The sequence below is a fragment of the Dama dama genome, chromosome 26 (assembly GCF_033118175.1).
Source record: "Dama dama isolate Ldn47 chromosome 26, ASM3311817v1, whole genome shotgun sequence".
NCBI classification, from domain to species: Eukaryota; Metazoa; Chordata; class Mammalia; order Artiodactyla; family Cervidae; genus Dama; species Dama dama.
In genome coordinates, this window is record NC_083706.1 from 23680378 (window position 1) to 23692853 (window position 12476).

The 12476-nt window shown below is 38.3% G+C and overlaps 1 protein-coding gene across 7 annotated transcripts in view; it reads left to right on the forward strand.

Moving 5' to 3' along the window:
• The window catches only part of L3MBTL3 (L3MBTL histone methyl-lysine binding protein 3), a 111418-nt gene that overhangs the window by 65115 nt on the left and 33827 nt on the right, over positions 1 to 12476 (forward strand). For all 7 annotated transcript variants that reach the window (XM_061130567.1, XM_061130569.1, XM_061130568.1 and 4 more), the window contains 3 exons: positions 250 to 360; positions 5972 to 6086; positions 7684 to 7786. In XM_061130567.1, the coding sequence (XP_060986550.1) occupies positions 250 to 360; positions 5972 to 6086; positions 7684 to 7786 (329 nt within the window). The remainder of the gene's footprint in view (positions 1 to 249; positions 361 to 5971; positions 6087 to 7683; positions 7787 to 12476) is intronic.

Below are 12476 nucleotides of genomic sequence, written 5' to 3' on the forward strand. Positions count from 1 at the left end.
TGGCTTCCTGTTGGCTCCTGTGGCTAGTTGCTCAGGCTCTTTCTATCGCCTGCAGGCTTGGCTGTGTGATTTGGGATTTTTTTTTTTGGTAAGGAGAATGAAGTCCAAAGCCATTCTGAGGAACTTGAGTTTGAGAGACTGGTTGTCTTACAATAGTTCAATTAAAAAAAAAAAAATTCTAGCTTTGTGACATAGAGCTCATCTTCCCTTCCTCTGTATCTCACTATAAAAAATTTTCTATCACGGCAGAAGCCGCCACATGGATTCCAGAAAAAAATGAAGCTTGAGGTCATAGACAAAAGAAATCCCGTGTTTATTAGAGTAGCAACAGTTGCAGACACAGATGATCACCGAATAAAAGTAAGTATTCTCTGTTGTGGTTTTGTTTTTCTTTTTTTTTTTTTTAACAAAACGTCTTGGATGAAAACTTCAGCAGACGTTTAATTTGTGAAGTCCTAAAATTAGTAAAACCATAGAAATATGGAAATTAAGTGATTCTGTATCTTTGTAAGTAAGTATTTTTCTACTTTTCTTAGTTTAATCTACACAAGTTTTTTCCTTATTTATGACTGACTTAATATTTTAAGTATGTATTTGGAAGAAAACTTAGATATAGTGTATAAGGTAATCTTCTGTTCAGAAGGTGATATAATACTTCATTTTCCAATAGGATGTCTATATTTTTTTAATTAAGTTCAGTGTTTTTTTTTATGGGATGTTGATTTTTGAGACGTCCAAGGCCATTGGGTTCCTTCTCACTGACAGTTTCTCTCTGGAAACTCTCAAGATTTATCTTTGTCCCTAATATTTTGATGTTTTGTGATAACATACTTTCGTATGAGGGTTTTTCCCCGTGATCTTGCATAAATCTCCATATTCAGACTTTGAGCCAGTCCTGTCATTTTCCAGACCTCCTAACATACTTGCTGCCTCCACACTGAGTCCTTCTGGGTTCTGCACGCTGAGCCCGCTCACCCTGGCCCTGCTCCCCCTCTCTCGGCGGCTGGGTTGCAGCCCACCCCCTCTCTTCCAGGGGGTCAGCTCTCCCTCACCCACTGTGCCCTCCGCCTCATCATTGCCACGTCTGTCAGCTGCTTCCTTCTCCGATTGTCCTGGGTTTATACATTGTCAAACATAACTTTCACTTCAGAAGAGAGTGGAAGTAAGAACCTAGGTCTAAAATGTGATTTATTGAGTTGCCTTTCACTTGAACATAAAATCCAACCAAATAAGTTTTTAAAAAAAAAAAATGAAATAGTGTGCTCTTAAAAACTATTATCTGTCTTAATCTTGAAATTGTCAATAATGAATATTAAGTTTTTAAAAAGGGTCCAAATTATACTTCTAGGTAAAAAATGTGTCTAATTTCCTAAACTGTGATTTAAAATATGTTAAATTATCTGTACTATGCTTTGATATCCAGTAGTATATTTTCTTGGAGAAGGCAATGGCACCCCACCCCAGTACTCGTGCCTGGAAAATCCCATGGACAGAGGAGCCTGGTGGGCTACAGTCCATGGGGTCGCTAAGAGTTGGACATGACTAAGTGACTTCACTTTCACTTTTCACTTTCATGCGCTGGAGAAGGAAATGGCAACCCACTCCGGTGTTCTTACCTGGAGAATCCCAGGGACGGCAGAGCCTGGTGGGCTGCCATCTATGGGGTCGCCCAGAGTCGGACACGACTGAAGTGACTTAGCAGCAGCAGCAGTCTGTTTTCCTTAGAATTTTCATTTGGCCTCATTGCTGAGTTGCTTTTATGTTACTTGTCTTTAGAGTGGAACATTTCTATTTTAAATATTTTTGGATGTTTCTTAGGCTTCCCTTATGGCTCAGCTAGTAAAGAATCTGCCTGCAGTACGGGAGACCTGGGTTCAGTCCCTGGGTTGGGAACATCCCCTGGAGAAGGGAAAGGCTACCCACTCCAGTATTCTGGCCTGGAGAATTCCATGGACTGTGTAGTCCCTGGGGTCGCAGAGTTGGACATGAATGAGCGATTTTCACTTTCACTTGTGTTTTGTACAGTGCTTAAATATTTTATGTTATATGTTTATGTATCTTACTCTTTGTTAGGTAATTTTATTTCATTTCAAAATAGGACCCAGCAAGAGAACAACTATCACTTAGCATTACAAGAAAGTCTGATTTTTTTTTGTTCATGAAAACCTCTTAATGTGCCAGTGACTCAAGTAGTAAAGATGAAATGAAACTGTACAAACTATAATACATTTATTTCATTTGGGCTTCCATAGTAAGAGTATTAATTAGGTTTAATTTTTTTTATATATTATGTTTGCATAACTTCTGATAGCAATCTTTAATTGAAGTGTTGGTGGCTAAGCTGGTAAAGAATCTGCCTGCAATGCAGAAGACCCAGGTTCAATCCCTGGGTTGGGAAGAGCCCCTGGAGAAGGGAATGGCAACCCAAGCCATTATTCTTGCCTGGAGAATCCCATGGACAGAGGAGCCTGGCGGGCTACAGCCCACGGGGTCTCAAGAGTCGGACACAATGAGCAACTGACGCACACGTATTTCTGACAGCAACTTTTAGTTAAAGTGTACTTGACCTATAATAGTTTATTAGTTTCAGATGTACAGTGTGATCCAGTATCTTTGCAGGTGACACTCTATTAAAAGTTATTATAAGATAACGGCTATAATTCCCTTTGCTGTACAGTATATCCTTGTTGCTGATTTGCTTGATACACAGTAGTTCTTATCTATTAATCCCACACTGCTAATTGGTTCTTTCTCCTCCTCTCTCCCCTTTGATAACCACTAGTTTGCTCTCTGTATCTGTGAGTCTTTCTGTTTTGCATGTACATTCACTTGTATGATGTTTTAGATTCCACATATAAGTGATTAAATAGCAGTTTTTAAGTGTATTTGCTCCTTATCAGATAATTGTATTGCTCTTGTGTTCATAATATTTAAATTAAATTTTAACTCTGAAATTTAACCTTAAACTGCTAAAATTCTCCCAGTTGCCAGCCAGCCTAGTTTGTAGAAGAGATTCAGCTTGTTTACAGTAACTAAAATTTTATCTTCTTTTTGTTGCATACTGTCATATATTGTCAATATATCTGTCATCTTTGATAGATGACTTTTCATTCCCAAACTGAGATATCAGTTTTATCCAGCCTAGTTTGTAGAAGAGTTTCAGCTTATTCACAGCAACTAAAGTATTGTCTTCTTTTTGTTGCATATTGTCATATATTGGCAATATATCTGTCATCTTTGATAGATGACTTTTCATTGCCAAACTGGGATATCAGTTTTAATGAAAACTAGGAAGGGGTTTATGCATGAGATATATTATCTTCAACATATTCTTAAAGGTATTTGAGAGAAAATTATTAAAAGAACCCTTTTATTTATGATGATACCAAGATATTTGGAGTCTATATTGCAGTACAATAGTGTCCTTTTCAGTATCGTTGGAAATTTCAGTACACAGTAGAATTACTTAGAAGTTAAGTAAATGACATGTTAGGTGCACAGAAGTTACACCTGTAAGTTATACCAAGTTATACCTCTAAGTTCAGAACCTTCTTGTTGGGCTCAGCCAGTTTTTTCTTCTTATTTTCAATTATCACAAGTAATTCTAGTGTGTATCCAGGTTGAAGAACCATTTACTTATTAGGATTGAGTTTGTTTGCTATAGGCAGATAGCTAAATTTTGTAAAATTTAACAAATATCACATGAGTTACATGAACATTGTTTGCGGTGTAGAAGACATGACATTTGGGAATAGAAATATCAGAAAATAAGAGTTTTTCATGTATCTAGTAAAATAGAGCACTATCACTTGATGACTGGTTGAGAATTAGAATGCTTAAAACTTAACTTTAGTGCTATGGATTATGTATAACTTCTTTTTTTTTTTTTTTTTTATTAGTTGGAGGCTAATTACTTCACAACATTTCAGTGGGTTTTGTCATACATTGATATGAATCAGCCATAGATTTACACGTATTCCCCATATCGATCCCCCCTCCCACCTCCCTCTCCACCCGATTCCTCTGGGTCTTCCCAGTGCACCAGGCCCGAGCACTTGTCTCATGCATCCCACCTGGGCTGGTGATCTGTTTCACCATAGATAGTATACATGCTGTTCTTTTGAAATATCCCACCCTCCCCTTCATGCAAACTAGTACAGCCGCTATGGAAAACAGTGTGGAGATTTCTTAAAAAACTGGAAATAGAACTGCCATATGACCCAGCAATCCCACTCCTGGGCATACACACTGAGGAAACCAGATCTGAAAGAGACACGTGCACCCCAATGTTCATCACAGCACTGTTTATAATAGCCAGGACATGGAAGCAACCTAGATGCCCATCAGCAGATGAATGGATAAGGAAGCTGTGGTACATATACACCATGGAATATTACTCAGCCGTTAAAAAGAATTCATTTGAATCAGTCCTAATGAGATGGATGAAACTGGAGCCCCTTATACAGAGTGAAGTAAGCCAGAAAGATAAAGAACATTACAGCATACTAACACATATATATGGAATTTAGAAAGATGGCAATGATAACCCGATATTCAAAACAGAAAAAGAGACACAGAAATACAGAAGAGACTTTTAAACTCTATGTATAACTTCTTATTTATTGGTAGTATTGAGAGCATATGGAGAAGGAAATGGCAGCCCACTCCAGTGTTCTTGCCTGGAGAATCCCAGGATCAGGGGAGCCTGGTGGGCTGCCGTCCATGGGGTCGCACAGAGTCGGACACGACTGAATCTACTTAGCAGCAGCAGCAGCAGCAGCATTGACTGCATAAGCTGATGTTCTTAATTTTCAGTGTTATTTGAACATTACTTTTGATCAGAGGAAGGAAAAGGGTTGTTTCAAGTTAAACAGCTTTAAGTGTTGCTTTTATATGCAATGTATGTGGACTGTGAACAAGTTTATTTTGGATCCATGAATCTTAAGCTGGTTACTCCTCCTGACTGACTTTGTGATTTTTTTCTCCATTTTAAAATTTTATCCATGATTTCCTCCAGATGTGGAATTCTATGGGATTTAATTCTAGGATTAATTGATTTCTAAGCTTGAGAAAGTAGATTCATTGCAAAGGACATTATTTTGAACCTATATATACATGCTTTATTAACTCTGTACTTCTCCATTACATAAATATACCATAAGTTATATAACCAGTCTCGTGGATGGTAGGCATTCTGGTTTTTTTCTGGCACAACAATGAATTGAGTTATTTAGATTATCAAGTCAAAGATGATATGTTTTAAGTGTTAATCATTGTTGCCAAATACCTCTCCAGAAATATCTCACCAGTCAAGACTCCTGTCAGTGGTCTATGAGAGCGTCCCTTAATCTCATGTTTACTAGCTCTAGGAATCACCAAAATGGAACATTCTGACAGATCGAAAGGAAAACAATTGCATCTTGTGATTTTAATTTGTAGCTTTTTAGTTATAAGTGAAATTGTCTTTTTGTATGTTTACCATTTATTTTTATTTTTCTGTTAATGAGCTGCTTGTCACTTTTCCACCTTTTCTGTTAGGTTTTTCATCTTTTTATACTGATACATGATCTTTTTACAAATTGAGGAACAAAGTACATTGTCACATGTTAACAAATATGTTTTTCGGGTTTCTTTTGGTTTCTTTTTGGTTTCTTGCTGGCAGTAGTATTTGCCATTGTGAAGATTTGAACTTTGATGTAGTCGAATTGATGCATCTTTCATTTATGGCTTTTGAGTTTGGCATCTTGCTTACGAAGGCTACTGAACTCAATTCATGCTTTCTTCTGGAACTTTTATTATTCAGTTTTCAATACTTGAATTTTTATCCATCTGACATCTATTGTGTTTAATTTATTTGTATATTCAGTGTACTATTTATAAGTTAAAATGAAGATGGTTACCATTGGCAGAGTTTTTACTGTAGGGATTTTTGTGACCTGAATTAAACTGTTGATCTCTTTTTGTTATCCAGGTTCACTTTGATGGCTGGAATAGTTGCTATGATTACTGGATAGATGCAGATTCTCCTGACATTCACCCTGTTGGTTGGTGTTCAAAAACTGGGCATCCTCTTCAACCTCCTTTGAGTAAGATACACCAGGATTACTTAAAGAAATGTTTCCACTATTGTGTAGTGTGCTTAATATTCTCTTTTCCATATCATTCTACTTCTCTACTGTACATTTTTTCTCTATGTAATTGTTTTTCTTCTTACTGTATTTTTAGTTAACCTGATAGTCAAAAGTACATAAAAGAAAAAAATTAATATCTGAGAAAGTAGTGTGTGCCTAGACTTTTCTTTTATTTAGCAGTCTTCATCATCTTTTAAAACTAGTACTAAATTTTGGTAGACAGTTTGTCAGACTATCAAAATTTTAATGTATCAATGTTGATATCCTAGTATTAACTTGATACAATAGTTTTGCAAAGTAGTACCATCAGGAGAAACTGGGCAAAGTGTACAAGGGATCTCCCTCTGTGTTTACTTACAATTGCATGTGAATCTACCATCACCTCAATAAAAATTTTAGTTAAATTCAATTTTTTGAAAAAGGTACACCAAGAACTTAACATGTGTGTGCTGTCACTTCAGTCATGTCTGACTCTGTGCAACCCCATAGACTGTAGCCCACCAGGCTGCTCTGTCCATGGCATCCTCCAGGCAAGAATACTAGAGTGGGTTGCCATGCCCTCCTCTAGGGAATCTTCCCCACCCAGGGATTGAACCCGTGTCTCCTTCAGCTCCTGCATTGCAGGCAGATTCTTTACCGCTAAGCCACCGGGGAAGCCTTGAGCTTAGCGTATTGGATTTCAATTGTGGAGGAAAGTAAATACATTGTAGAAAGAAAAATGTGGCAATACAACACATTATTGTAGGCTTTCTTAAAAATTTAGCATGCCCTCCCCAACTAGTGGCTTCATTCCTAGATGTCACCTAGAAACTGCAAAAGGTCACCAGAATGCACTGCATGATGTTGGTCACAGTATGTTTAAAATAATAAACCTTGGGAACAAATATTGCTTAAATAAATTTTGGTGCACTTATAGTACACCTACTGTGCAAATCATAAAAATATTACTATTCAGTTGAAGCTAAAGACCAAAGAAGACTGCTTCAAAATAGTGTATACCCATGTTGTCCCTAATTTATGTGGCCGAAGTAAACCAAAGATTTATTACATGTACATATGCAAACGTAGGTACATTTGGGAATGCTTGGAACATCTAGGAAGGTCATGTTAACATGGTCAGTCAGGACTAAGGAGGGTATGAAATGTGAGAGTCGCTTAAAGGGGATCTGTAGCTGTTCTTTTGTATCCTGGTGTGTTGTTTGAAGTTTTCACGGCGTGTGAGTGTGCATATATTAATTACGTTATTTTACTTGATCAGGCTGTTTAGAATCATCTCATTATTTCAGATTTAGGTATCTCTGGAATTTGTGACATTTTGAAAGAGGGTTGGATCAGAGTTTACCGTTTCACTATTAAAGACAGTGTGAACAAAGTACTAGGGAAAACCTTCAGAAGCAGAGCCTTTAAACATAGTTTTAATTTTGTAGGGCTTTCTTTTTCTGTGTGTAAGTGTTGATTGAAAAATTGTTGTTGTTGTTTTTCTCATTCTGCTCCAAGGCATTTGCCTCTCACAGCCCTAACTTTTTGCTTTTTTCTTTTGGCTTTGTAATAGGCCCCTTAGAGCTGATGGAAGCCTCCGAACACGGAGGCTGCACAACCCCAGGATGCAGAGGGATTGGCCATTTTAAGAGAGCGAGACACCTGGGCCCTCACAGGTATTCGCTGCTTCCACTCACTTGGAGAGTCCTTCTGTGGTCGGATGGAGGTGCCTGTCCCTTGTAGGTGGGCGATAATGGTTTCCACGTACACTTAATAGATCGGAATCAATTCTGCATTCAGATCCATAGGAACTGAGGTTGTCATGGTGACCATGTAAGAATGAAGAGTGTATGTGTAGTTAAATATTCCTGGGAGAGAATGCATTTGTGATTTAAAATAGATTTACAGTAGCTTCTTGGCAACCTGACTAGTTTTATAGGTACTCTACGTCTTAAAGTCATTTGGGGTTGACCATTAATAGTGAGAAGAGGGCGGGCCTTGTTCAAAGTGTTTGTTTGGTAAAATATTCTGATTGGGTGACTCAACAATTTGAATAGTGAGAGGTGAGATTATTGTAGATTAGCAGCAAAGGTCACAAAAAGCACAAATATAAATGGACACATTTCAGAATACATTGGTCAAACGTAAGTGGTTTTCAATATTTTTCTCTTACTTCTAAGTAACTTAAAAGAGAAACCAAAATTATACGTTTGAAATTTGATGTGTTACTTGGGCGATCTGGGTTATTTGTAGACATATTCAAATACTGCTGGAATAGCAAGAATTTCTGTGATTTTAACTGGGATTTTTAGAGAAAAGAGGCATCACCTATTCTGATATATATTAAAATAATAATTTGTCAGTGTAAAGTGTTCTAACTGCATGTTAATTGGATTGCCCAGTAAGAAAAATGATTCCTTGTTTATTTAGTTTGTACAGGTTGTGAATCTCGGTCCTTAAAACATCTGAAGATTGCCCTGCCTATTTCTCTAAAAATTAATAGGAATTGTAAAATTGACATGGCTGTTGTATCTTCATGTAGTTTTCTTCTTCCTTAAATTTCTGTAACCTCAAAGCCTTTTGCAGCACTACTGCCAAGTTTGTTTTATGGGATTCAGTGTGTTCCAGAGTAAAAATCTGCATGTAGACAGGATCATGATTCCATTTGCAAATATCCATTTAAAAATCCTTTTTTGTGGCTTGTATGACTCCAAGCCAAAAGCAGTATGATTAGGGGAGATAAAAATACTGTATCCTAGGAGTGATTCAGTATTGGCCAGTGAAGGCACCTGGATTACTTTCAGGCATTACCCTCCGCATCCCTGTGTGGGTATGTTCCAAGATCCCCAGTGGATGCCTGAAACCTGGGATAGTACTGAACCCTATATGTATTATGTTTTTTCCTATTCACGCATACCTATGATAAAGTTTGACTTATAAATCAAGCACAGTAAGAGATTGGCAACAATAATATTAAAGTAGAACAGTTATAAATAATGTACTGTAATACAAGTTATGTGAATGTTGTCTCTCTAAAGTCGTATTGTACCCATTGAATGCCTTTTCCATTTTAACTATGCATCTGTTACACACTGTGGTCCTCACTCTCGCAGTTTGAGGTGCGATAGGAGAACTAGGACAAATTTCTTTTTCTTCTCAATTGGACAGATAGAAGATTCATTTTTACTGTGGAGATTGTTTCCCCATGAAGTTGAGAGTTGTCGCCTGTTCACCAAAGGAAGCACTTTAGGGATTCTCTTTGGGGTACCTGAAGTGCCATCATCACTGCTGTTGTGCTTTGGGGCTATTATTGGCACATCAAGGATGACTTAACACAAGCACTGTGATACCTCGCCGGTGGATCTGGTAACGAAGGAGGCTACTAGGTCACTAACGGGCTGGATGCACTGGACTAAGGGGTGATTTTCTCCTCACAGGGCCAGAGTGGGACACTGTGAGATTTCATCATGCTGCTCAGGATGGTGCACGGTTTAAAATTTATTGTCTATTTCTGGAATTTTTCATTTAACATTTTCATACTTAGATTCACCTGAGATAAGTGAAACCATAGAAAGCGAAATCACGGATAAGGAGTGACCCTGGTATATAAATCCAAATAACTCGTTGGTATGCCAGACTTCTTTATATGTCTGTAAATTCTTTCATTCAGTAAATATTTTTGAGCAGCAGGTTTTTTTTCCTAGTAGCATGTATTGGATAACCTTCTGGTGACCCTATAATACTGGACTATGACTTTCTTCATTTTTTTGGTGAAGCTGCAGTGACACTAGGGGTCTCTCTAACCTGCTTGACTGACAGTGGGTGAGGAGGGAGCCAGGAATAGCACCCAGTCTAACTGTGCCCCTGACCACTCCCCTGTCTGAGAATCAGGTGTGGCTTCCCGAATAAGTCACAGATCTAGCCTTCAAAGAACTCAGGGACTAATGAAACGATAAAAACTCGATTTAATTGAAATATGAGATACAAAGTGATAACTAATATTGAAACTTTGTACCTTTCTGCTTTACAACCCTAAGGTGTTCACTGAACCAAAGGCAGTTTGCTCAACTTATGAAGGAAAAGATCAAAGAAATCTTTAAAATGGGTGAATACCGACATTACGTTGTATGTGTGGTACAATAAAAAATTTACAAAGAATTTTTCTCTCTGGTCTTCAGGAAGAAAATCCACCTTATAGCAATGTCTGTAATCTCTTTAGTAGTGCTGTAGGTCTGAGCAGAGAGGCTTGCCTGTCACAGCAAGGTCTGTGCCAGGAGTCTGTCCCCTGCTTGATGGCACCAGCCACTCATTAAGACCACCTTTCCCCAGATGAGTTGTGGACCTCAGAGGTGGTCCACCCCCATTGCATAAGGTTTCAGTGATCATCTTTGCAGTGTTTTTTCCAAGATGCAGTGTTGTATTTGCTAAGTGAAGGGAAAAATTATGAGGAGAAGCATATAAGATGTTATGGAGAAATGTGGTTAAAAACAAAAAAAATCTTTCAGTATAATTGAAGCCATAGTGGAGAATGACGCATTGTTTGGGGGAATGAAGGAGGAAGTAGACATCGCGGCTTACACGACATGCATTGATACAGAAGTGTTCATTTCCTTGTCACCTGTCAGACGTGGCTGGCAGATCTGCGCATAGTTTGGGGCAGGAATGCAGTCCAGAGGACCAGTGGACAGTGTCAACTCCTGCCTGTGTTGTGGCTTCCCATTTTCTCAGCCCACTCTGCTGGTTTTTCTTGGTCTTCCTGAACATGCTGTTCTCTTCATAGCGCTTAATGCTCTTTATCTGGAGGAACATTAACCCTTAGTAGCCACAGTGTGTTTACCATTTCCTTACTAGACTTGTGGAAGAGCTGCTGCATCACGAATGTTCTTTGACAGGACTGGCGCTTATTTTTGTCCTTGCCAAGAATGCTGTGTTTAGGAAAACGTAATGAGAAAATTCTCTTCGGATTAATGTGAGAAACTGCATAAATCAAAACATGCATTCTTTGCTTAGATAACAAAGAAAGTTGCTCTTTTGGCAAGAATTATCAATTTTATGAACATGTAAGCACAAGCCTGTGTTTTGACTAGGATGTGCTGTTAGCATCTCCAAAAATTACAATAGTTGAATTTGATCTAAGAAGTGTTGGAAATAGAAATGTGTTCTCAACAATGAAATTTAAGAATGTGCTCTTTTTAAATGTGAAGATATAAACGATCAGTGAGCGAGTTGGATGTGGGTATGGTGTTCCCATTTCTGGAGATGCTGAGCAGTCGGATGACAACTCTGTCTCTGGCAAGGCAGTATTAGTATTGGCTGTGTCCTGGTGTGTCCCTTCCCTGACTCACTCATTTGGCTTACTGAGAGGTCATAATGACGAGAGATTAAAGGAGAACTAAAGTTATATAAAATGGAATATTTTGCATATCTGATGTCTTCAGAAGTGAAGTAAATCTTCCCTATGTAAGATTTTATCTCAGTAAAATTAAACAGGAAAAGAAAAAAAGAGAGTACTTCCTACAACCTCTAAAGGATATTTATAAAGGCCATGGAGAGTTTTTAAAAATTAAAAACACCTGCAAACCACAGTCATCATTTTAATTCAAGATTCAGTCCACTCATGGAACAAACATTTATTGAGTGCCTGCTGTGTGCAGATACTGGGCTAGGTGATGGGCTGTACAGAGGAGAAGGCCTCACTTCTAAGGAGGTCAGCATGGTATAAACAGGGATTTGGAGACGCAAGAATGAGTAGCGCTCAGAATCATCACCTTTTCCTGAGGGAAGCAGTGATGCCTCCATAAGCAAGGCGTGTTATGGAGTTTTTAATGTTGTTGTTTATTTTTGCTGATGGCCTTTTACCCAGTAGGGGTTAAGTGTTCCTCCTCTTCTCCTTTTAAAATAATAATCCTAGGCTGGCTTTCTTTGTGTGTGTGACTTCCTAGGTGCCAGGCTCTGTTTTAGGACTTAGATCTGTTATCTCATTTTATTCTCTCAGCAGCTTTATAAAGCTGGTACTGCTCTAATCTCTGTTTCACAGAAGTAGGAACAGCGATTTAGAATGCTTGAGAAAAGTACTCAAGATCAGAGAGTGGCAGACCCAGGATTCAGTCTAGGCTCTTAAGGCACTAAAGCCCCTACTCTTAACTGCTAGAGTCTCATGCAAACCACAGTAGCTGGATAGAACTTGTATTTTATAGATTCCTGTCTTGACAGAGTGAGAATGAGCATGTGAGCACTTAGGAAACGGAAGACATCGTCCAGTTGTTTAAATAAATGTATTTACAACTAAAAAGGTTGTAAAAGTGGCAGTGGGAGGCAGTGAACAAGGCCGGTTTTCCGCCTTTCCTAATACACTGGACAGTCTTT